Source organism: Thermobia domestica, chromosome 3, assembly GCF_964235325.1.
Source record: "Thermobia domestica chromosome 3, izTheDome1.hap1.1, whole genome shotgun sequence".
Taxonomy (NCBI): Eukaryota; Metazoa; Arthropoda; class Insecta; order Zygentoma; family Lepismatidae; genus Thermobia; species Thermobia domestica.
The window spans coordinates 286,322,498-286,349,422 of NC_137456.1; the positions used below are offsets into that span (position 1 = coordinate 286,322,498).

General features: G+C 36.4%; 1 protein-coding gene across 1 annotated transcript; it reads right to left on the minus strand.

Annotated features, from left to right (window-relative positions):
- Positions 1–963: 963 nt before the first annotated feature.
- On the minus strand, positions 964–20,689 carry LOC145681110 (uncharacterized). Its single transcript, XM_081752522.1, has 2 exons — positions 19,833–20,689; positions 964–4,759 (listed from the first exon to the last, which is right to left on the minus strand). Exons 1-2 carry the CDS (start codon positions 20,192–20,194, stop codon positions 3,487–3,489), a joined length of 1,635 nt encoding a protein of 544 aa, XP_081608648.1. The 5' UTR covers positions 20,195–20,689; the 3' UTR covers positions 964–3,486.
- Positions 20,690–26,925: the final 6,236 nt, after the last annotated feature.

Sequence of the window (26,925 nt, forward strand, 5' to 3'; positions counted from 1 at the left end):
GCATCGCGTGCAGAAGTTGAGGGAAGAACAGAAAATTTTAATGAATTATTTTTAATAATAATCAACGTACTTCCCCGTTCAATCCGCTTGCTCATCCACTTTATCTCATTTATCTATCACTCCTCCAGAGGATGAGTTACTTTTATTTTCTCTCCGGCCTGAGAGCCTCTGGCCAGGACAATATAAGCTAAACCTTTCTGCGTTCGACGCCATCTATTATTTCTTTTCAACTTTCTCTCATTTTTCATAGATGTTTCAGGGAAACCTGTTTTTCCTGTTCTTTGAAAACAGCCCGTTTCTCTCCCATTTATAAATATGGATTAGAAAGTTAGGTGTCATCCTAAAGCAATATCTCGCTACTCTGAAACATATCAATCCTCTACGACAAAAATTATCAAAGACATTACTTCCGGTTCAGTACAATGTTAAAGTTGTGATATTGGAGGGTGGACGGCCCATCTGCCGTCAGAGGGAGCAAAAGCGTGATTTTTTTTGTTTCGCATTTACATAAAATGTAAGTAACTTTCATTATTTTTCAGTCGGTTTCATTTTTAACATCCCTAACATCAAAAATAATACAAGACCATATCTGTATGAGTTAGCATTAAAACTACTAAGTGAGAACCTGAAAGCTTGTTCTAAAATCTCAATTTTGAAAAAAAAAAAAAAAAAAAAAACCTGTTCTTGGCACAATACAGAAAGCAAATCACCGATGATGAACCAGTCTAACCAATCCAAAGAGATATTTGCTACATCTCTGGGTCAAGAGAAAACAGAATGCAATGATTGTTTGAAAAACGTGTTCACAAGACAGTCAACAATTACTACTACTTGCAATACATGCCAGCAATCTCAGAAAGAGGGCAGTGACGTGGATGTTGATTAACTTTGAACCCGCTTTGATTCTACATATTGTGGAAAAGCATGTACAAAGAGCACTCAATGATTACTGCTCCCTGCAATAAATATCAACATTATCACTGCTAGCTCAGTGACATTGATGTTGATTAGGTTAGATTCTGTTCTTTTGTGTTTTGTGGTCAACAATGATTTGTCTTAATTTATTAAACCTAAATGCTCCAAAACATACACTTTGCATCATGCACAGTGATGAAAAATATGATTAATCGCTGACGGCCGAATTGACGTCGTAGCGAGCGGAAACGTGAATTGGCAGTACGTGAGCGGATAAAGGTTAAGGAACGTGATAATTAAAGAATTTTGTCGCGAACTTTTGACAACTAAGATGTTTCGCATTTGTATATTTTATCACGTTTGTAAGTTGACTATACAACTTTATGTACAAACTTTTTTCAGTAAATCGTTTCACATATCTTACAATATCTGTCCATTAACAAAATATGGACTTCATGTAAACGGTTTTCACAATTATGCATAGCCATCTTTTACCTGTATCAGCATGTTTCAACAAAAATTGAACTGCGATTATGCCGTTCTTCATAGTCTTACACGAGCCGATCCTCCCCATCTGTATTAATATATCTGTTGCAAAATGAAACTTTAATTAAGTCATTTCTAAACACTTAGAACTCTTTAACTTTTAATAATAGGTTTTCTCCTGTGTGTTTTGCAATACGTGCATTCCATATAAATATTCTTTTCAACTGTTTTGTCATGTGTGTGAAATTTACATCTGTGTATTAAAATGTCGTGCCAAACTTGAACATACACCAAATACTTTTCTATACTCGTCGTATGTGTGAAGTTTTCCACTTGTTTATATTAAAATTTGTCTTGCCAAGCTTTAACGCGAATCAAATGACGCACTAGAACCAGAACTTGTTTGCTCATTATTGCTAGATTTTACAGGATCGCGCATTAAACCTTATAGAAATTTGTTGAAATAGAGTTATATTAATACAATGGACTAAAATTTTGTATGCTGTTTCGTTGTGATAGGTGTGACGTTATCTTACAATATCAGATACGTACAAGGTAAGCAGAACGTTTTTGAATAAAATTTAAAACCTGACTTAACAACTCTTTTTATAAAACGAGTGAAAAGTTGGTAAGTCAGTATACTCAACAGCTTCTGAATACACGATAAAGAATAGGTAAGGAATACGGAACATAATACGAACTTTATTTTTAACCCACATGCACATTCACTTTACATCATCATCCCCTGCTTCAGAAACGACTGAGTGAAAAAGAGTGGAAGATACTATGTGACGAAGTTTTCGTACACAAACTCTCCGAACATACACCACAAATTCCGTTAGTCATTAACACTTTAGATAAGAATGCCATTAAAGTCGCTTTAAAATCAAAGACGTTAACAACTGGGGTGAAATCATGTTCACTATTAATAGTGAGTCCTGTTTTGACACATACAACCTTAAAAAGATTTTTGCGTGAAGTTCGTCTGATTAGTTTAACCCATGTGGTAGGGAGGAGAAATTGATTTTTTGATCGCTTCTTTTCTTCAATTTTCCCAAAATTTCCGTCAATGGGCATGAAAAAATGTCTCGGGAAATATGAATATATGCGGTGAAAACGGACCTGTGCAACCATGTATCGGCCAGCAAGATGCAGCCAAATCGCAGATGGTCCAGAAGGCTCTAGTGTTGGAATAGACATGGAACACGTTTGATCCGCTGGATCTACACCTGTAGCTGATGAAGAAGGTGCCCCTCATTATAAGTCGCTTAAACTTGTTACCCCTAACTCCATTATATATATATGAAGGCGGAAGAATGGATATATTTGGAGTCATTATTTTCAGATAAATATTCACTTCAGGAATCGTCACTCGAATTTTCCTCGGCGTCAGCCACTTTTTCACTATGCTGCAATCACTGTGACGGCAAAGCGAAAGCGGAGCTCGTAGAGTAGATGCGGAACCAATTCGCCGTAATATCTGCCCCCAAATTACGAACTTAAAACTCGTCTTCCGAAACACATTCCTTTACAAAGGGGAGGTATGTCATTTGAAGGACTTAATGTTTCCTTTAATATTTAATATTATTGTAGACCTGTTTTGTAGGATACTTATCGTGATCTTAACATTTTTTCAAAACTTGAGTTTACATCTTGTAAGCCCGTTTCCCGTGTCAAATTCCGTTTCTATATCCTATGTCCAGTTACATGTCTTTTTAAAGCTGATTCCAAACTAAATCCTATTCATCACCATTGCATGTGATTGGTTATTGATACGTGTGTTTTAATATTGCCATTTGCCAAATGTTAACTGCCGGTAAATGTTTTCCTACGCTCTCCGCACGTGTGATTGTTGTCCTGTGTGGATTAACATGTGATTTGCTATCTGTGGACCTTGAGTAAATGCCACCTACGCTCTTTGCATCTCTGTGGTTTTGTACTTATTTATTGAAATGTCTTCTAAGGTATGAGCGCAAACTTAATTCTTTTCCTCATTTTTTCACGTGTGACGTTTTCTTCCTATATGGGTCAACACGTATGAACGTTGAATAAATTCCATTCCAGTGTCTTGGCACGTGTAAGATTTTATTCCTGCATGTGATGCTTTTTTCCTGTGTGAATTAGCATGTGTCTAGCCAAACTTGAACGTCGACTAAATGCCTTACCACACTCTTGGCATGTGTAACGTTTTTCTCCTGTGTGGATTAACATGTGTGTAACCAAATGTGAACGTTGATTAAATGCATTTCCACACGCTTGGCAAGTGTGATGCTTTTCTCCTGTGTGGATTAACATGTGTCTAGCCAAATGTGAACGTTGATTAAATGCCCTACCACACTCTTGGCAAGTGTGACGTTTTTCTCCTGTGTGGATTAACATGTGTTTAGTCAAACTTGAACGTAGATTAAATGCCTTACCACACTCTTGGCACGTCTGAGGTTTTTCTCCAGTGTGGATTAACATGTGTTTAACCAAACTTGAACGTATACTAAATCCCTTACCGCACTCTTGGCATGTGTGATGTTTTTCTCCTGTGTGGATTAACATGTGTTTAGTCAAACTTGAACGTAGATTAAATGCCTTTCCACACGCTTGGCACGTGTAAGGTTTTTCTCCTGTGTGGATTAACATGTGTCTAGCCAAATTTGAACGTCGATTAAAAGCCTTAAAACACTCTTTGCACGTGTAAGATTTTTCTTCCGTGTGGATTAACATGTGTGTAGCCAAACCTGAACGTTGGTTAAATGCCTTAAAACACTCACGGCACGTGTGAGGTTTTTCTCCTGTGTGGATTAACATGTGTGTAGCCAAACTTGAACGCTGATTAAATGCCTTAAAACACTCTTGGCATGTGTAAGGTTTTTCTCCTGTGTGGATTAACATATGTAAAGTCAAACTTGAACTTCGATTAAATGACCTACCACACTCTTGGCATATGTGAGCTTTTTCTCCTGTGTGGATTAACATGTGTGTAACCAAACTTGAACGATGCTTAAATCCATAACCACACTCTTCGCATGTGTGACGTATTTCTCCAGTGTGGATTAACATGTGTCTTACCAAACTTGAACATACACGAAATACCTTTCCACATACTCCGCAGATGTGGGATTTTGCACCTGTATGCATTACCTTACCGTTTGACAAAGTTGAACTTTGACTAAAGCGTTTATCACTGTTTGGGTACGTATGACGCTTTTCACTTTCCTGTTTCCGCATATGTCTTGACAAACGTGATAGATGAAATCCTTTGCCAAACTGCGTCGAAGTATGAGATTCCTCATTTGAATGAGAAATGGCTTCCTTTAATATAATATACGTATTCTCTTCTCCGTGGGAAGTAAATACTTTATCGGAACTGAAACATATTCAGCAAACAACGAAATGTGATTAGAGATAACGATTAAGTAGCAACGAAAAAAAAAGTAATAATTCGCTATATTTCATGATAAAATTACGCTCAACTTGTTTTTGTTACATGAAATATTGTAAAAATATGAAATGGAGTACCACTGAGAAGTCTCCATATCTCTCTACTTTCAAAATAAGAGGCTGTAGTTTTTTCACTATATCAAATTGAACAATCATTTATATCGTGGCGGTCATAAGTCTTTGACCCTGTAATGGCGACTGCTTTGAAACAAACGGAGAGTATGAGAATTAAATCTGTCATATCTTTAGCTTCGTGTGGAGAAAAAAAAAAAAAAAAAAAAAACTTGTGAACGAAAGGTTTAAGAACAATTCAATTTATTAATATAAACTCTACCGAAGATTATTCACTTTTATCATCATAAGTGGAAAACGAAAGACGTTTTGAAACGAAGAAAAAAGTAACATACAACTTTCCAAGCTGAGGCAGGGAAACTTAACGTAACCAGACTAAAGACGAATCGTTTACAGCGTAGTGATCGTGGTTCAGTGGTCTAGACGCTTGACCAATAATCTGTAGGTTCTTCCACCGAATACTCGTCCAACAACTATTTTCTCTACTTTAGGAATTTTGGTTGTGATTGATCGGCAATGACATACGTTTTATTACATTCAAATATTTGAATACTCGTTTGTTTCAATACTTGAACTATCAGATTTTCAGGAATAATACTAGTAATAATAATTATCTCGTAAAATATTTAAACAATAAAAACTTATTATCGCACAGGTCATACCATTGATAATCTGAATAGAAAGTTCAGGAAGAAGACAAAACGTATCGTTGGGACGCTGACCCGATCGCGGAAGAGCTGCTCGACACCTTATACGCTTTTTCTCTATGAAAATCAGATAACAGGATTACTAATCACTTACGAAACAACAGCTGCTACATACCTGTTACCATTTTCGTTTTATAGGGATAAATGTTGAAATCGAAGACGGATATTTTTAACCACGTCCAGTTTGAATTGAATTTCAACGGAAAAAATTAACGTACTATTTGAATGCAGAATCGATTACAAGAAACTGCAACGTGATAGATTTTAGCACTCTTCCGCTAAGAAAATAAGTAATGAAATCGGATGTAATAATAAATTTGAACTACTTCCATATTTGACATGTCTACATTTAAAAAAAGATAGTCGTGATATTACGCCAGATTCGACACCAGTTTTGGAATATGTTAATTTTAAACTTTATTAACCAAGCCTCGTATATGGAGGAATAATCTTGAACCATTTTTCATCAGTTTTGTATTTTGTACATTTGTGTTAGTAAGCCTAGCTCCAGTCTTACGGCCATATATGCTCAAGAAACAGATACACTGATCACGTGAGTGCTGCATTTCTGGTGACTTTCTTTATATCTGACTTTCGTGACAATCACCCTCCACCTTCGCACTGTTATAACTAAAATCTAATAGGACGATAATTCCGGTCCCGATGCTAGGAGTGAAAACCGGGATTTTCCCGGCTGACCATATACAAGCTTTGGTTTGCTAAAAGAACCTTCAGTGCTTTGCACGAACGCCTGGTCGTCACTCGGAAGGGCACCCACGAAGGCGAGTGGTTTGCTTTGTTCTAAAGTAAACACACGTTATACTCTTATGAGTGCTCCCCTTGTACGGATTGAGCTTCGCAAGCTAACTCATCGTTTGCATACATGAGAATCGATTTTTTTAGTTTATCATCAGTAAATGTACGATATTTGCATACGCCTTCGTGTAAAATATTTTTTCTAATATTGTGCAGAAATCAGCAGTGAAGTGACTAGTACATATGTGCTAGCACCTTAACATTCGTTTGTAATTTCAGTTTTGTGTGACAAACTCTGGCTCCAAATCATTGAAAAGGAAGGAATAAGTGTGGCGTTTGTTATAACTGCAACGCCCCTGAAGGAGTTGACCGGTCGAAGTCTATTGTAAGTGAAATCTTAATTTATTAATGGTGCCACACGGCCACCTGTATTAAAAGAAAAAAATAAGATAAAGGTGGAAATAAAAATATAGCTTGTACCACGCGATATTTAAACGCGGGTTATTTAAAAAAATAACACGACACAGTTTCGACGTATTCCTGCGAGAGCTTACTCATATTATTTTCGAAGTTTTATTTACACTGCACGAACATTACCTAACAAAGCTACGAAATGTCATTCTCGCATGGGTTATTGGTGAGGACACCTCATTCAAGAGGTTGAACTGGCTTTGTAGATTTATGAAATCAACTTTTTAATAATCCTTAAGGAAGTAGTGTGAATATCGTAAATTTAGATCACTCTTTAAATCATCGGTTCCTTCCTGTTCCCCCCAACCATAGTTAGGTGGGCAACATGGAAATAACGAAATTTTTTTCTACCATGGAAGATCAGTTTTAAAACTTGATAACGTCTCTTCTTCGTAACTGTCTACATAGTATATTCTTGGTCTTAGTTTTCCTGATATTCCTATGGCATTTCCCGCTATCAGCATGGTGATACAATCGGAGTGCCGAATAAGGTGGCCAAGCATGCTTTTTATTTTTTCCCCTATTATTTTCACGATGTTGTCCTTCATTAGCGTCCCTTAATCCTTGCTCATTTCCTTTTTTTTTTTTTTTGGTCCATGTTATACGCAACATTGTGCGCCAATACCAAATTTGAAGTGCTTCTATCTTGGATATTTTAGCTGAAGAAGTCATAAATAAATAAATAAATTCTCGATTAATCCTACGTATATGTAGACGCAACAGTAAGTTCTGAAGATTGTGGATTAACTTTTGCCTGATCTCGATCTACAGATCCAAGGTTTTTTTTCTGACGCCAGATGTTTAGCCATAGACATCTAAAAACCGTAAATAAAAATAAAAATTGAAATGGAACCGGTGGCAACTATATGGTAGTGTGCAGTTATATGGCTCTTTTGAACATATGCCTTACATTGTACCCCTACGTGAACAGCGTGTGAGACCCATTCTAAATATTCTATGTTCCATTCGCCTACAGTTTGTTTGTCCATGAATTAAGCATTGTAAATTATGTTCGCTATTGATACTTAGCGATTTATTCCATAAGAGAAGAGAAAAACCCAAACAGAAAGATAGGGCAGGAGGGAAATCCAGACTGTCTATGCTTGAGTTAAAATTTCGTTGTTCTGTCCATCTTTCTCTGTCTCAGCATGATGCACATTATTGTATTCATTTTGTTTGCATTAATTTTCATCTCTTAAAACTCAACGTGAATGTAATATATCCTATCTATCTAGTGCTTCTCTAATTGATGCCGAAATATTAATTCTTCCTTGCTCCAATTGGAGAAATATCCTGGCGTGTCATGTTCGGTGTCCAGCTATAAGACATACACTGAAACAAATCACCTGGATGAAGGAGCTACTATTTCTTAGAACGCCAGCCTCCTTAAATGTTAGTGGTTAGCTGACTAGGACAACTAATAAAAAATTGGATTAAAAAGAAATAAGTGAACATTTAAGAATTAATTGTAAAAATTCCGATTGGTAATTCAGCTAAACGGAATCATCAAAAGAAAATGCATAACATGGTGAATATTAACCATAAAAGGAAAAATTGGAATAATACATTCCGACTATTAAAATTAGGAAAGGGGAAAGAGAATTACACAAAGAAACGATGGAAATTGTTACAGGTTCCTGTAATTTTTATACTAGAAGATTAAATATCAAATACGATTAAACATGTTACTGCATGGTAGACCAAACGCCAGACTAACCTATCGGCCATGGGGTTACGCTCCCTACAAGCAACGGCTTTTGGATCAAATATAGTGAAATGCCACATGTTCGTCTTTCTGAAGTTTGATAACACAGATATAAAACAATCAATCTATGTGACTACTCTATCTTTGAATTATATTCAGCTTTTCAATTTGGAATTCATGCTAAAATTTGTACATGTTTAAATATTTGGTTCTGTAGCTATATTTTGCACATTTCAAGCTGGTACCATTATCCTGGATGTGTAGGCCTGAATCAGAATTATTCGATTAAACCGTAAAAGTTATAAAATTGCCTTCTGGCAATTTTGATGACTCACTACGGTACCTGTGTTTCGAGCAGGTGTGTTTCCAAACCTAGTAACTTATTGTGGAATAGCTATCATTTCGCTGTGTTTTTTTAATTTTTTTCGGAAGAAGAAAGTAAGATGAATATTGTGTAGCTGTACCGTATACTGTATGAATAGTGTGTAGAAGCTGTACCGTATAAGAGATGTAAAGAGTAGTCACCAACCTTATCTCTCAAGATTTGTGTGTTTTTAAGATTCCTAAAGCCAATAGTTTCATGGTAAATTCAAAGTCGAAACATAATAGCGTCTGGAGGAAGGTAAGATCAATATGTCGTTTCATTAAGTTTCTAGTTCCAAGTTAGTTAAAGTTCAGTTCTGCGCTTAAATACAATTACTATTGATGCGAATACAGTTACTATTCCTTTGGACATTCCTGACTGGGTATATACTATTCATTTCACTCCGTTTGCTTGTTTGGAAATAGTTCGGCAGGTGTGAGTTCGTTGTACTAATGATGACACTAGGAAAGTAGTACCCAAATCATGTGCTGTCATATCATGATATTATTGCCACCTTGCATACAGTTTTGATATTTCGTGACTTCACGTCACACTCAGTTAAAATATAAATTAGTTGTTTAACAAATTGTTCATTACCATAAACAAGTAATAAAAATATCATTTAAATTACCTTGACGATTCACATACTACTTGGATACAAAATGGAAAATATCGATGTTGCAAGTGCTATGTTGCTACTTGCTAGTATCCTATGAGCTTTGAGCTCTCTGCAAGTGATAATCGAACAAATGTGAGGTATGGAATATTTTCCTGGTAAATTATTAGTATTTTGAGAACCTGTAATTTCAAAACTGACTTCGAAAAAATCTCAGCCTTCCACTTTTTTTCGCCAACTGGTAATACTACTTGAAATATAAAATTCAACTCTAATTTTTGAGGCTTCACTCGTGAACTTCCTGATTTTATATGGAATAGCTCAGCGTTTACATCTTCAAGTGCATAAATATGGAACTGTCCGAGAAGGCAGTATGAAGTATGATAAAAGCTATTAATACACACAAGTGCTTTCCTAATGTAAACCTCAATCCAGAATGAAATTCAGCTTAGACAGTGTAGTTTTCTATGCTACTATAAATTTGGTTCGAGAGGCGGGATGTACTTCATAATTTCGCATTTACGATTATATTCCTAATCTGGACTGTACAGGGCCAATTTATAAATAAATAAATAATGATTCGCTGGCATTTTATGAGTACATCCCATTAACCCACAATGAAATTTGACTTAACATCGTTTTGAAATGAATTTAAATAATAATGATGATGTCAGGCTACAGGAGTTCTATATAGAAGAACGAAAAAGTCCATTATAAAACACAGTTTTCAAATGTACTACGAGAACACTATCTGATAAAATACTGCTGCCCTTTAACAAAAATTGAAACTAACGTTACTTAGAAATCGATCAGTAGTCATATGACCATCTGCATTTAAAGAAGAACTAAAAAGAAGAAGCCGACGTTGGGCATATTTTTAAAAGGTATTAAGATTCTATTTTGTCAAAAAACATACTTTGCATAGTTATTTGGTATTGATAAATCTATTCTTAATCTTCTATTCCAAAGCTTTTCTTAAATAAAAAATACAAAATCCTGCGGGATTTGTATCTAGGGCCATTCTCACTTGTCTAAAATCTAAAAGCAGAGTAACAAAATTTGTTTCACTCAAATAACAAGAAATCTCTTGAACTTAAATTACATTCTCTGTAATTAGAAGCAAAACAACTACAATAGCTGTTAAATTTCGCAAGATGTTTCAAATACAATGGTTGAGAAATTTTTCAAAGTTTGTACCTCAGATATTCTTACATTCGTCTATATTCTCAAATTAGATTTCAATGCATTTCACTTGCCTAAAAGAAATGAAACGGTCTCAAATTATACCACCCGCAGAGTAGAAGCCGTTCTGATCATCAAGTTTGAAACAAGCTTAATGCTATGATCACAATTTCTTTCAATGTTTGTCAATACGGACATTAATACTTCCTTCTTCATTAAAAAAATACTCACGAGTTACTTGCCTCTTATACTCGGAATAGCAGTATGTCAAATATATACATCTACGATAGGCTCAGAGCACCACACACACACACACACACAAAAAAAAAAAAAAAAAAAAAAAAAAGAATTGGAAAGCGCTTGAAATAGAACGAGTTAAAACTTTCTTTGTGGTTTCCAGTTAAAGATATTCTTATAAATTTCTAAATTGTAGAAAGCACAAACTCCTAAATTGTTACACTTAACTACTAAAAATGAAAATAAATAAATTATTTGTTCCGTAAAGTTGGTTGTAGAATAGCTGCAAATAAAAGGTACAAATCCGAAAGTCAGGAAAATATTTCCAATCCTTCTTAAAATATTGTGGTTGGTAATAATACTTTCTCCGCTTCTCAACACAAAGGATATAATTTGAAATTGTCTTATCGGTAATAATTGAGGAAAACACATTTGTTGCTATGTGATACAATATAAAACATACAATTATATCCGTAGATAGCAGAAACTAAAATTATCCATTTCTTCTATCTTTTTACCTACTATAAATTTTGACTTCTCATTTACGCGCTCTGAGGGACTAAGTTGGAGGTGTTTCACTTTAAATAAGGTGATGAGTGAAATAATTAGTTATTTTCTACAATCTAGGAAGGGATAATAATATCCTAGGTAAGAGCTATACAATTATACACAATCTTTTTTTTTTTAACATGTTTAGAATTTGGATCTATTACTGGTGTCGGTTCTGCTTTTCACCATAGGGTTTATAATTTGAAATCACATCATTTAAAAGACAAGTGAAGTGACTAAAATTTTCGAGGGTCTTACAGAAAGAACGGGCCTAGATATGAACCACAAACAATTTCTTAGTTTTTATTTAAGACTCGGAATATTCCCGGGTTTTCTCCCTGGCCTTTAAAATCCCCGGAAAGAATTTACTTCCATTTCTTTACTTTATCTTCCAAATTATAAGAACAATATGACTAATTACTTTATTTTAATATAGTAGGAGTTACTTCAAGCTTTTTAAAAACCTGGACGTTAAAAAATTTAGAAGTATTTCACTGTACTTTATATTTACTAATAATATGATTTTCTTAAGTTCCATTTCCATTTGAACTAAAAAGTAGGGTAATTGTTTAGAATAGGGGCCAAAAATCTAGCAAAACGTAGGACAATTTACGGAACAAATGTGTTGATAATGATGCTCAAGTACTCAAGAAAGTATCGAACAATTTTTTAGGGCAGTAGGGAATTTGCGCGAACCGTAAATGCAAGTGGAAGTGATTTACATGATATAGTGAATTGCTCTATCCCACCTTCACTCGCTAACGCTCGCTCGGCAATGCTGTCTGAATTTAATATTGGTAAGGTAATTTAACAAATGAAACCATAAAACAACCGAATCAGAATAGAATATCGCTAAAAGTACGCGCATATGCTGGTCCACCAAAGATAAACAATAGCCAAAAATAGAAAAGTATTAATTTACAAATGATGAAAAGGAACGATTTTTAAGGAAATTTAGTATTACATAGAAACAGAGATGGGTTATAGTTAAGGAGCCGTACTTCCCATTTAGGGAAGGACGAGAAACGCCATACTTTCAGGAATTATTCAATGACTATCTAGGATGTTAAAAAGTAGGTAATAGACTGAGTTCTTGCTCTTGTACTTAGGGTGTTTAGGTAGTGCAACAGTAAGATGTATCCTCGTACACGGGAGATGAGAAGTAGCTGTTCTTAACTATTACCCAGAGATGTAGCACTATTAATAAACCCTGAAACACCGTTAGTAATAGACGCCGGTCTGTCTCTTGTCTGTAGCTTGAATTTTTCAAGAGGTACTCGGACTTTACTTATTTGTGAATTAAAGCATGGCATTTCGAGAAATGGGCAGGAAGGAAGTCGTGTGGCAATAATACATGCAAAATTATACAGATAAGAATTTTTCTTGCAAATATTGTGAACATACATATTTATGCCCAAATTTCGACAAAATGGTGGGACATGTGTCTTCTGGCAGCTAACCAACCTAATTTGTTTATAACACGTAAAAATTTAATATGTTTATATCAACAGTTGAGTAGTTTAAAAAATCCACTTACATGTAAATTTAAACTTTTTAGCGGTTTAAAAGTATGTGGACTTACTATACAATTTTTGAAACATATTTTTTTTCGTAGAACATATTGTAAATAAAAATCTCTCTAAATATAATAAAATATTAATAAAATGACATAACATCGTTCAGAATATACATTTCAAAGATTCCTTTGGGGACAACTGTAATAATATACTGTGATATAAAAACGAATTTAGCTTTCCAATGATAATATAGAAAGAGAATGCATTTTTATTTGAGGTTGTTAATAAATTCCGGAAAATTCCCATTTTTGGCGATTTTCCCGGGAATTTACCCACCACTAGTCTTGTCGTGTTCTCTTCATAGGACTGTTTGTGCATGTGGATAAAGCCTTCGCTGTTGTTCGAATTGCTAGCGCGTGCCATTGGTGCACGTGGCATCGAGTTCGATTCCCGACGTGGAAGTGCTAAAAATTAAGTTTACAATCAGTAACTTTAATAAATTATCCGTCACCAGCGCAGACGTTAGAGCAGAAAAAAGTGAAATATCTATTATGCCGATAGTTTCGAGTAGCATGTTCTTAATTATATCATATTGTAGTTAGATTCTAAATTGCAAAGTAAATTAATCTCAGTGTAGCATATGCATTGTACGAGAGCTCTAAAGTGGTACTATTTTATTATTATTGGAGACACGGTGGCTGAGTGGTAAAGCTCTGCTAGTTCGTTTAGCTTCAGTCAAGTGGGTTTTGTAGCTGACGAACAAAAACTTGTACGTGGGTTTTCGCGATATTTAGCCTTTTCCTCCCACTTTTCTCACTCTACCGTTCATTCATTGCTGTCATCACGGTCTGCCTTGGTGCATTATTAAGTAACATTAAAGTAAAAGTAATAATAACTAGAACTAGGTCTTCTTAATATATAAAATGATTAACCAGTGGGCCGGATTCCGGCTTACAAAGCATAAGGCCTGAGTAGTAAATTTTTAAATATACAACCATATTTCTCGGGCCTAACTTTGTAAATATGCTCTACAACGATATTTATTGGGCCGTTCTTTCTGGAGAACTTTCGAAACAGAACTGCATAATTAAACCTCCAATTGCTGTAAATAAAAATACAATACCACTTTAACAATACAAAAAATACAACTTTCTTTGTAGTCTCCAGCTAAAGATATTCTTACAAACCTCTAAATTGTAGAAAGCACAAACTCCTAATTTGTTACACTTAACTACTAAAAATGAAAAAAAAAAAAAAATATATATATATATATTTATTCCGTAAACTTGGTTGTAGAATAGCTGCAAGTAAACGGTACACATCCGAAACAAGTGAGGAAAATATTTCCAATCCATATTCTTGAAATATTATCAAACTTGTGGTTGGTAATAATATTTTTGCGCTTCTCAACCCAAAGGATATAATTTAAACTTGTCTTATCCGTAATAACTGAGGGAAACACATTTGTTGCTATATGATACAATATAAAACATACAATTATGCCCGTAGATAACAGAAACTAAAATTATCCATTTCTTCTATATTTTTCCCTACTCTAAATTTTGACTTCTCATTTGTGCGCTCTGTGGAACTAAGTTGGAATTGTATCACTTCAAATCACGTTATCGCTACGCGATGAGTGACATTATTAGTTATCATTTTCCACAATCTAGGAAGGGATAATAATATCCCAGGTAAGAGCTATACAATTATGCCTAATCGTTTTACTTATTTGTAACATGTTTAGAATTTGGATCTATTAATGGCGTGCGTTCTACTTTTCACAATAGGGCTTGTAATTTGAAATCACAACACTTAAAAGACAAGAGAAATGACTAAAATTTTCGAGGGTGTTACAGAAACAATGTACCTAGGTATGAATCACAAACAATTTTTACTTTTTTTATTTGAGACGTGTTTCCAAACTGTAGTGATTATTGATGCCATTTTCGATTTCGAGTGTTGAATGTTTTAAAGATCATTATAAATATTTTTATACATAACTGGAATCATTATGTATTGTCCACGATTATTCAACAGGTTATGATTATTAATATACATTTTTGCTATATCTTTTTTGTTATGTTAAACAAATGATACACATTACGAATTTTTTTCGTCAGTATTAGGTAAAAATTCGTATTATCGTACTGTACAAACTTGTATTTTACCATGCGCCAGGTGAAATAGCACTAACTTCAGGGAAAAAAATGTGCATACAAAAAATTTTGAAATAAGAAACTGATAAGAATAAATAAGAGGAGCAACAATCTTGCGATTTTAATGTCTTTTCCGGTACATTTCCAATTCATTATCTTAATTATAATAATATATATTATTATAAAAATTAAACAAAATAAATACCAATCGCCAACACTTACTGCGCCAGAAGACTATGGATTCGATAGTGATAGTGATCCTATTTGATTATTTTCTCATCTCTACTCTTCCTAATATTTTGGGGTCTTTCACACCTATAGTACCCTACTCCATAATGTTAGTTGTAAGTGTATATTAACTAGCTGTTATAAATTGGCAAACGAATCGAGCTTCATCCTCCTAATGTGAGGACAGAGAAAGAGAAAGTTAATAACATCTTTAACAGTTCTCTTCCCTAGTTAAGGTAAACCAAATAATGATACATAACTTACCGTTTAATCAAAACTATGATGTCTTGCATAAAACTACTTTGAAGTACCGTAAGACGGGGTTACTTTGCAGATCGGGCGTTAGTTTGTAAAAAATTTGAAGAGCTTCACTGTACTCTGTCGTTAAAACCATGAACAGTAGAGAGGAAGTTTCAACTGCTACCGTAAGATAGAACATTTAACTTTATTTTGGCTATAATGTTTGCGGTTAAATTCAGTTCAAATTACCGGAAGTAGTTTGTTCTAGTAGAGGTATGGAAAGCAGTCACTGTAAAGGCTGATAAAATTTAACTGATATTATCTATAAGAATTTCCGTCGAAGTTAAATTAGTTTCGTAGAATACTACCATGTATAATGGGACTTTGATGCAGTAGTTGGAATTGAAATATGAAACGTTTTAGTCATAAAAAACGTAAAACTGGGAGAAGGCGTTTAAGCCTGTACTAGGGGTTAATTTGCACTGGTGCAAAATACTGCTTAGATAGGAAATTATTACCACTGGAGCCTCCTGTGTTTTAAATTTAGGTAAATTTCCTACTTAGGTAGATGCTGGAACGGATTGCTTGTTAGAAAACAAATTATGAACAGTAGCAGATCCAGAAAAGTAGTTTGAGAGGGACTTCATTTAAAAAGATTTTTTTTTTTTTAAAAGAAATCACTAGACTTTTGGGGACTGGGCTTGCAGCTTATACACGTACGAATCTCTAGCAATAGATTTGTAGTCAAATCTTTACTTTTACTCAAACAGTGACTGCAACGATTTATCTTATTCGGTGTCGGGAACAGTTAAGGAATGATTCCTAAGCTGCTGCAGTTTGCTCCCGGAACCGGATCAGTTGAATTGGTTATAGTTACTGTCGGACTCAAAAGTAATGTACAATGTTAAGAATTATACTATAAAGACAAGAGCAAAAATGTTACTAAACACCATTCTTAATCAATTCAGGTGAAGTGGTGACTATCAATATTGATATCTATATGGGGACTACCACCCCACCCACAACCTACTCAAGTACCGTAAAAACGTCCAAAAAAATAATATTTAGTCAAACCATCACTATAAAGCTAACATAAAGAAAAAAAATAAAAAAATCACTAATTATAAATCAGCATGACAAGGAAAAATAAATTAGATTTCACCAATATAATGGAACAACTAGCAGCAAAACAAATACTTTGCCAAATACTCAAATGCAAAGCAAATCAAGAATAAAAATAATATCAATTAAAAAACGAAAGCACTTGCCGTTTCGCCATACCAGAACACTCATCAATAATGAACTCATAATTTTTGATTTCCGAAAAAGTAAGATAGGAGGAACACATCCGCAATACTCGACTACACATTACTGAAAAATGTTCCTTTCTGCAAAGACGTCGATTTATTAACGCGAGCAAACTTGTTATTATTACAAACAAGACTAACCAATAAACGCCCACTATTACCATACGTCGGGAATATCTTCAGCCTTCGACCACAACCATCACAGGTTTTCTCTAACTCAATTAAACCACACAGTGGTGAAAAGCGATATAAGTTAATATCCGTATCTAATACAAACTTATTTAAAAACGACAAGTTCAAATTCTTTGTATTAAATTCATGTTACAGTTTCACAATCGCAGTTGCTAACTCGATCGTCGCAATGAAACAAAAATTCAATTACCTGCTCACCGCATTCCACTAGCATCAGCACACACATACAAGCAGACAGAACATGTGACGTCACAGTAACAAACTACCATATGACTGTACAAAGACACTTAGTTGGAAAAATATGAACTACCACCAATCTCTGAACTAAGACGTCACACCAAAGGCAAGAACAGTTCCAACGAGTGACTCACGCAGAAACAGTTCCTGGAAGTGACTAAACCTGTAAGAACCGATTAAAGTCACTGTTTGAGTGCAATTACAGACTTGCCGTTAAAAAAAAAAAAAAAAAAAATCATGCACTTTTGGGTGGGTTTCAGCCTGAAAGTTACAAACCCCGTAAATCTTACACTGATTACTGTTAGGATCATCTTCTTGGACAAAGGGAATAACCAAATCAAATCAGTTTACAAAAATGATTTTTTCTGTTCGTCAGTTGGTACTTTTGGGGAACATATGTTAAACTATTAGAATGTGGTTCCAGAGTCGGTACCAGAAAATACATAATTCCCTTTACAAATATCGATAATTCAAAGTACTGATACCGGTACCATCATTATAATATCAATGTTAATAAAATACATGCAGTTTTGTGCAGAGTGTAAAATGTTTAAATACTGAATGAAAACATTGGACAGAAACGTACGTTCAACATACTTTTTTGTATGTTGTAGAAAGTAACCCCAACTATGAAACGTTTCACATTTCTGTTACAACAATCTCATCAAAATCTAATTCTACGCACTGGTATTCTACGAAACTGACTTAACTTTGACGGAAATTCTTTTAAATTTAGGGTGTTTATATAGTAACTGCTTTCCATACTACTACAACAAACCCTCCCGGTAATTAGAAGTGATGCTAAACCCAACATTATAGCCAAAATACAGTTACATGTTCTATCTTACAGCGTAGATTAAACTTCCTGTTTACAGTTCATGGTTGTACCGAAAGGGGACTATGAACCTCTTTTCATATTTCGTACAAAGTAACAACCGATGTGCAAAGTAACCCCCGTCTTACGGTATCTAGTAACCACTGTAAACGAAATGGAGTGTGAAAATTCTATGTGTCAAATCATGACACGGAACTAGAAAAATGTTTGGGAATGAAGGAATCCATATAATTAAGAAATCACGTCCCTAATGTATTGTGGTACTTCAGAACACAAAATATGCAAGCAAAGAAAGCATTTCAGAATGTTACCTATAAAATACTTAGGAACGTTGAGGTACACATTCAACACGCAAGACCATCCTAAATAAAGTATTTTGCGCTATCCTCGTTTACCAACATTCTGCGTAATGTCCTAAACTGCATAGCAAATATTTTTACTGGCCATCTAGCGGATGCTCGTTAGAGTTGTTTGTACAATAATTCATATATCATGTACGTCTACTAAGTCCTAAAGTTATCATGTATTGGGAAATGGAGGTCCATACCCTAAAATGATTGCTGGGAATATAAAAAGTCGACTTCCTTGAAATAAATTAGTGCAGCTATGAAATGGATTTGTGTATGGACCTCTACAATTAATGAACATCCATTGTTGGTAAAAATATTCATTTTGTATTTGGTAATATCTTTCTAAGCCCTCCGGAGAAATGAGGATAGACCCATTTGAGCAAAATCCTGAGTAAGATTACAAACGTCCATGGTTTTTGTTACATATACATACATTCCACGTTTAATTTGGAAAATTTTAATTAATATCATTCTCGCGAATTGTTACTTTACAAAAGTCTCTCTCTAGATATATATATAAAAAAAGCAATATCGTCGAGCACCTATATTTTAAATATGTGCACCAAATTGTGAGTAATGTGTAATCAATGATAAAAGAGTCAATTTTTATCAAGATATAAACTACATAAAATTTGTATGAGTAGTACCTAGTTTATATCTTTAAAAAAAATGATTCCTTTATATCTTGACAAAAAATCGATTCCTTGGTATTATTTGGTATACAGCTAGTGTATGTGTGCCACGCTATTTCCAAATTGTAGATTACTAACTTACGTTCGAGATATCACCCATACCTAAATACTTCTTGTGAAACATTTCGGCCTATGTTTAGCAGAAGGGGTCCAGCTCTTTTCTCTAAAAAAATGTTACAATTTTGGTAATTTCTGTTCACATTCGGTTAGTGTAGGGCAGGGTTGGTTAGTTTAACTTAGGTTAGGATAGTTTAGGTTACGTTAGGTTAGTTTATGTTATATTACTCTAGGAGTCCCACATAATTTTCCACAAAATGATAGAATTTAGATTATTTCTACTAATATTACGTTAGTTTAAGTTATTTCAGGTTAGCTTACGTTAGTTCATGTTAGATTTGGTTGCGTCATGTTACGTCTAAGTACTTGCATCACTCATTTCTCCTGTAAATTTTGTGCTTTTTACGTGCTTCTGGACCCCTTGTACTAAACATACCCCAGAATTTCTTTTAACCCACAACTTTCCGAACCCATGTAACCGTATTATCAATCTGAGCTAATTAGTATATGAAAAATTGAACATTACCTTTCTGGCCTAACTGAATTTAAATTTTTTGTTGTTAATTGTTGGGAGTCATTGCAGTACCACGCGCAAGTATCCTGAACCACTATTTTTTTTAGCGTTTTTATATTACTTTGTAATGCAGGATCTAAATCTGCAAATTCTGATTTCTGCATATCAACGTTTAGTTTCACATCTAAAGAATACATAGCTGTACTCTTGTCCATTGTTTGCTCTCCTTCCGTTGTAGATACTATTAACTCTTTGTTGTCAGTCATCATTTTCGATGTCCACCCTTTCCCTTCGAGTGGATCTTTTTGAAGTAAGTCATAAACAATTTCTTCTTTGCACTTCAATTCCAACTTAACAGACGCCTCACCAGCCATTGTGAATTCAAATTATATAAGAATTTAACACTGTTCTTATACTTCCTTTATATTTTCTTGCCAATGTTAATGAAATAATTTAGGAGAATTTTCAGAAAAGTAACTTAATTTTTCCAATCTTCTTCTTCTGCGGTTGCATATTTTTTTCTTTCTTTATTTCAGTCACCTGCCTTACGGGAGATTTATATGGAAATCCCAGCCATTAGGGAATTGTGGACTACGTCACTATATTTGTTTTAATTATAAATTGTTTCAAATAAGTAAATGTACTAAAATGGCACGAGCCAAGATGGCCGAATTGCCTGTTTTAAATAAAATTGTTTATCACACTATTAATGTAATAATACAGAAGGATAAGCAGCGCATTAACATATTGAAAATGCATTTAATATATTAAAATTCCACCAAATAATAAAATTGTCCAAAGTAATGAATTGTAAAGAGTTAAAATTGAATGAGAGCACAGCTCTCTAATACTTAGATGGGCAGTGGGAATATTCCCGGTGGGAAGGAATTTTAAAAATAGGAATATTCGCGGGTTTTTTCCCTGGCCCATAAATTCCCGGGAAGGAATTTATTTCCATTTCCTTACTTTATCTTCCAAATTATAAGAACCATAAGACTAATTACTTTATTTTAATATATTATGATTTACTTCTAGGTTTTAAAGAATTTCGAGGTTAAAAAATTTAAAATTTTTTGACTGTACTCTATATAACTAATAATATGATTTGTTAAGTTCCATTTCCATTTGCACTAAAAACTAAGGTAATTGTTTAGTAATTGTTTAGGAACCAAAACTAGCAAAAAGTAGGATGATTTACGGAAGTAGGCCTAATGAGTTGACATGTAATGAACATTTTTTTTAAGGGCAGTAGGGGATTTATACAAAACGGAAAGAGAAGTGGAAGTGATTTATGTGAGAAAAGAAAGTGAATCGTTGGTAACGAAGATAGCAAACAACGTACCATGCTGGGCTCTAACCCGCCTTCATTCGCTAACGCTCGGTCTACAATGCTGTCTGAATTTAATGTTGGTAGCGTAATTTAACATTTGAAACCATAAAAAAAACTGTATCGGAACAGAATATCGCAAAAAAGTAGGTGCAAAAGCTGGCCCCCAATGCTAAAGAACAGCCAAATTTACAAAAGTACTAATTTAGAAATGATGAAAAGGAACCATTTTTTAAAGTAATTTAGAATTATGTAGAAATAGAGATGAAGTACTATTAATAAATCCTGAACCGCCATTAGTAATAGACGTCGGTCTGTCTGCTCTCTCTGACTCGAATTTCAGAAGAGGTACTCGGACTTCTTGTACATGTGAATTAACGTATGGAATTTCGAGAAATAGGTAGAATGAAAGGTCGTGTATGGCAATGATACGTGCTAAAATATAAAGATAAGTAAGTATCTTGCAAATTTTGTGAACATAAATTGGTGATACGTATATCTTCTAGCATTTCTTCTAGTAACGTTCAGAATATACATTTTAAAGAATCCTCTGTGAACAACAGTAATAATATGCTCTGATAAAAATTAATTCAACTTTAAAATCATAATATAGTAATAGAATGCAATTTCCTTTCTGATTGTACATAAATTCCCATTTTGGGAATCTTCCCGGGAATTTACCCATCACTATTAGTGTTTACAGCGCCATGCAAACCTTCCGCGTATATCTTTCGTAGAGTGATTCAAGGTACAGGTTCCTCTTCCAATTCCACTTCTGGGGGAGGAGACACTCCCCCTCCTGTGTTCCAGCAGCGACGCCTTGAACATGGGGTGTAGTAAGAAAGGTAAGTGCAAGGGTGAATTACGAAAAGGTTAGCTTAGATTAGGAAGTCATGTAGCGCAGAAAAAGATAAGGGTTGCTGCTGTCAGTGATTACAGATCAAGCTTATTAAGAAGAAGAAGCTGAAGGAGATGATAAATCACTGTGGTATTGTTAATGGATAGAATGGCGCACACCGGCATGGGACTATAAGCAAGTAAAGAGTGCAAGGAAGAAAGAAGTACTGGTCGGTAGTGCTGGGTGTATGGACAGGCATATATTAGATGATTCAAAGTACGTAGATCTTCCTGTCAGTAGCAGAGTGGATTATCCCGTAGGCCGTGACAGTATTTTTGCACCGGAGTTTGTGCGGTGTTAAGTCGAAGTCGTGGGAACAACACATGATGAGAATGAGTCCATTTAGGGTGATAAATAAAAGAACGCGTGGTAGGATTAGGTTCTATTCGCCAGCAATATTTACCTGGTCTACCTTGAGCCTGATGCTTATAGTTTCGTCATTCTCTTTGCTGCTATTCTCCAAGAGTTGGGATAAATGATGTAGCCGGTAACTTCACCGTTACAGGCGCTAATAACGCTCCTTGTGTAGATTATTGGTCATCCTCTTCATTACCTGGTATCATTTTATGAGCTTGTACATGTATGAAAGTTACCTGTAGTCCTTTGCTTTGTATTTGACATACCTTTTGTAGAATATTGACCAGAATCCAGTTGGAATGAGCTGGTTGGGCTGTAGGAAGAAGACGACGAAGAACACTCTCACTGTCACTACAAATACAGTTAACAGGTATTTGAAGACATAACACACGTTGCAATGCGCCTGAATAGCGAATGCTTCGGCCATGTTCATTGATGTGTGGCCAGGCAATGCCTGATAAAAGCACAAATTGTAATGCGGTATTAAGACGCCAATGCCCACCTTCGATTGTCCAGCCTTTACCTGTTTAGAAGCATCCGTGTAAATTAGTAAAGCGTCTGCATGGTGTTGATTAATATAATCTTCCCATAAATGCGATGTTAGAGAGCGGGAAGCGTTATTTGGCCAGTGAGGCGAAAGAAATGGAAATTCTACTTGTGTAGGAGTGATATGCGTGCTGTATGAGGATTAGTAGGATGGGAGTTTAGGCGTGCCGTAGATAAAATTCAGCCATTGTTGTGCACGAACATACGCAAAATAGGTCCAAGGAAGCTGGCTGGGTAGGGTTTTCCTACGTTAGTAGCATATAGAAGTTGTGTTTTGGTGATGATGGGTGATGTTGTAAGTGCCATTCGGTTCAAGATGAAAACTTTAGCTACATGAAAAGCTTGAATATTGATGGAATGATACCTGCTTCTTCCAGGAGTGACTTGTTTGGTGAGTTTCGAGGTTGCCGAAGGATTGAACGGAGTCCTTGTACTTGTAATCGAACACACAGTTCACTGAGGCGCCGAGATAGTGGAGAAAGAGCTGGGCAGCCATAGAGGAGCCTTGATTCCAAGCCCTGCCGAAATATACATAACTGTGATCTGATATCCAGTCCCCATCTCTTAGTGCTGAGTCCGCTGGTAAGGTTAAGAACTGATTGCACTTTGGTGTTAAGTGTGTCGAGATGTGCTTTCCAAAGAAGTGGAGAATCCAATGTCTTCCGAGGTAATGAAGGTGAGAAACAGGCGAGAGTTGGGCATCTTGAAGTATTAGTGGCGGAGCGATTGTGCACCTCTTCCGGGTGAAGATGATGTGGTGATTCTTACGCTCGTTTACATTAAGGCCATGATCTCTGCACCAGTGTTGTTGGCTGTCTATGGCTTGACGAAATGTATTGGCACCATGGATCACTCTGGAATTGCGAACATGTAACAAGAAATCATCGCCGAACTTGTTTACTCTGCCCAACGCTCGAAGCTGCCTATGAAGCGAGATGGTGAGGAGATTAAAATGATTCGGTCAAAGTGGAGAACCCTGTGGTAATCCTTGAGATACTATCCTGGGGTCTATTGCTGTGACCAACACGCACTGATACTTGTCGGTGTATGAGCCAATTATGGATGAAGCGGAAGTAGCCAGCTGGAATCTTAAGTGAAAATAACTCTTGGACGAGCACATCCAAGGGTACAATATCATAGGCTAGTGCGAGGTTAATATGAACTGCCATAAGGTATTCCCTCCGTTTAAAAGTACTCCATATGTCGGTGACGAGACTAGTAAGAGCGTCGTGTGTGCTACGAGATGGGCGGAACCCGTCAAGGGTTGGGGGAAATATATCGTAACACTGTGCCGACCACATAAGACGTTGTAGGAGAATCTCAAAAAATTTAGAGATGCACTGCAATAGTGTGATCGGTCAGTAGCTGCTAGGGTCCCCAGAGGGTTCATTACGTTTCGGAACTGGAACATCAAGGTGGTATTTCCATTACTGCGGTACGTGTGAAGTTCGAAGTACGCTGTTGTACATTTGCAGCAGATAGTTGAAACCGTTGGCAGGAAGCACTTAAAGGTGGCAAAACTTGATACCATCAACACCAGGTGAGGTAGAAGGAGAACTCTGAAGCACTCGTTGAAGCTTTGTGGCTGTAATCGGAAGTAAAGGAGGATCCCCTTCAGAAGGGACCAAGCAGTGCTGCAGATTTTGCCGAGCCGGTAATGGAGTGGCCGGAGTGACCATCGCATGAAACGAAGTAAGCCAGTCTTCATTAAGTACCATTGGTGGAGGCCTCTGAATGTACCCTTGCATTCTGGATCGGATATAGTTTCATAAACGTCGAGGTGTGGTGGAGAGAGTTAGAGCACGGCAAAACTGTTTCCAGTGACACTTTTCTTGGAAGCTTGTGTTCGTCGAAATTTGGCATGGGCTTCCTAATATCTAAGGTAAGTTTCTCGGGATAGACTTCGCATCTACTCCAGTTGACAACTCCTGCGATAGTTACAACTACGCTGGCATTCAATATCCCACCATGGTGGATTGCTGATAGGTGAGCGATGACTGCGAGCTGTAGAACTAGGAGGCTTCGTATGTGTGACAGCGTTGTGGGCAGCGAGTACAATGGTGTCCTTAAGGTGATTCACTGAACGTTTGTCCACTGTATTACACTCACAGAAAAGATCCTGGAAATAGTGATGAAATAGACTAGGCTGGGATGGGAAAGGCGCTTTAGGAATAGAATGAGGGAGCATCCGTTCTGAATCGCATGCGGGACGGGCGACCCGTGATGAGTGAAAAAGTCAAAAGAATGGTAAATGGTCACTTCCATAAGCATAGCCACGAACTCGCCAGGTATGCTGGATATACAACTCCGGACTAAGAATGGTGATGTCAGGAGCACTGGGTCTGGCTTGAAGAGAAGGCATCCTAATAGGAGTATCGTCATTTGCTAATAGATAATTACAGTAGCGGAGAGCCGTAATCAGGCCCGTACCGACCGTGTTGGTAACTACATTGCCCCACAGAGAGCTCTTCGTGTTAGGGTCTAATCCGATGACAGTGGAGTGTGGGAATTGGTGAAACAAAGGTTCAGTAGACGGTAGAAATAGGGTATTCCGGGGGTGAGTAAACATTGATGAAATTTATATCCCCTAAACGTATACCTTGTAGTTGCGTTTGTGGAGACGGTGGAGGTGGTATCCTAGTGAGGAGAGTATACGGAATTCCACGTCGAATCCCCAGAGCGATACCGCCGTAGTGGTCCAGTCTGTCTTACTGTAGTAGGCGATAACCTGGGATGCGTAGTCGAAAATGAAATGATCAGACCACTTGGAGTAGGAGTATGGTTGGTTGAAAAATAGCACACAGTCATTGTAAAGCCATTTGCTTGCCCTGTGATTAATGAATGTTCCACTGTAACATGGTAATTACACTTGTTCCTGCCATCCTAGGATATGTGAGATCGTGGTCAGCGCGGGTTCCAGGTCACTATCGTTAAGAAGATTGATACTCACTAGTTGTTGAAACAACACAGTTCGAATGGCTTTGAATTTGTTTTTGAGAACAGTAGTAGAAGTGTCCTTAAATGTACAATCTGGTATTTTAGGTTCAGAATGAAGTTGGCGCACTACATCTCGTATCGGTTCTCTGCGAGCACGAGTAGAAGAAGTTGTTGGGGTAGTTGAAGAAGCAGATAAGGGAGAAGTCCCCGAGGAGAATAGACCTTTGCGCCTCTTGGAGGTAGAAGGTTCTTGCAACGGACCAAGTTTTGCGTCACGATCTACTGATATACTGGAAGTAGTCAGGGATCGAGCAGGGCGTCTCGGCGAAGTAGGTGATGGGCGCTGTGCACTTGGAATTGTAAACTAAATGTCCTATCGGAACGAGGTGAAGCATGTACCGTTTGAGCGTAGGTGGCTTGTCTGGGGTGTTACTTTCGTGCTTCATTGTAAGGTAACTTAGATTTAACCATAATTTCCTGTAGTTTTTATTGATGTCGGCGTTCTGGACAAACAGGATCGTCAGCCACGTGGGATGCACCACAATGAAGGCAGATCGTGGGGTTAGAGTATTGATTAGAGGTATGGCCCTGACCACACTGACGACATCTAGCGGCTCATTTGCAAGTTTTGGCGATGTGCCCTTATCGGTAACATTTCCGGTATATTTTCGCTAACGGCACATAAGCTGCAACTTTGAAACGGTAAAAATATAACACACTCAATAGGAAGTAATTGGCTGTCAAAAGTGACGACGACTGGAGTGGTAGGGAGACGAGTCGGCTGTACCGGCGGAACAGTAAGTATGTTAGGAGCATCTGACCCTTGTACTACTGTAGTGATCGGATTGCGGACCATAAGTTCTATTCTCCGTGCATGTATAACAGGAGTTCCAGCACACTGTATATCAGCGAGTACTTCTTCCATCGAAACGTCGACAGGCACTCCTTTAATAACACCCATGGTAGTAACTGCATAGTTAGTTATATACGCCGTCCAACCTTGTTGTTTGAGAATATCATTGTTAAGCAAAGCGTTAGCG

Bases quoted from the DNA above. Each gene is read 5' to 3' on its own strand.
- LOC145681110 (XM_081752522.1), bottom strand. From the start codon at position 20,194: ATGGCTGGTGAGGCGTCTGTTAAGTTGGAATTGAAGTGCAAAGAAGAA. The intron at 4,760-19,832 runs GTAATGTTCAAT...AATATGTTTCAG, and splicing joins AATTCAGTTAGGCCAGAAAG to TTCCGATAAAGTATTTACTT.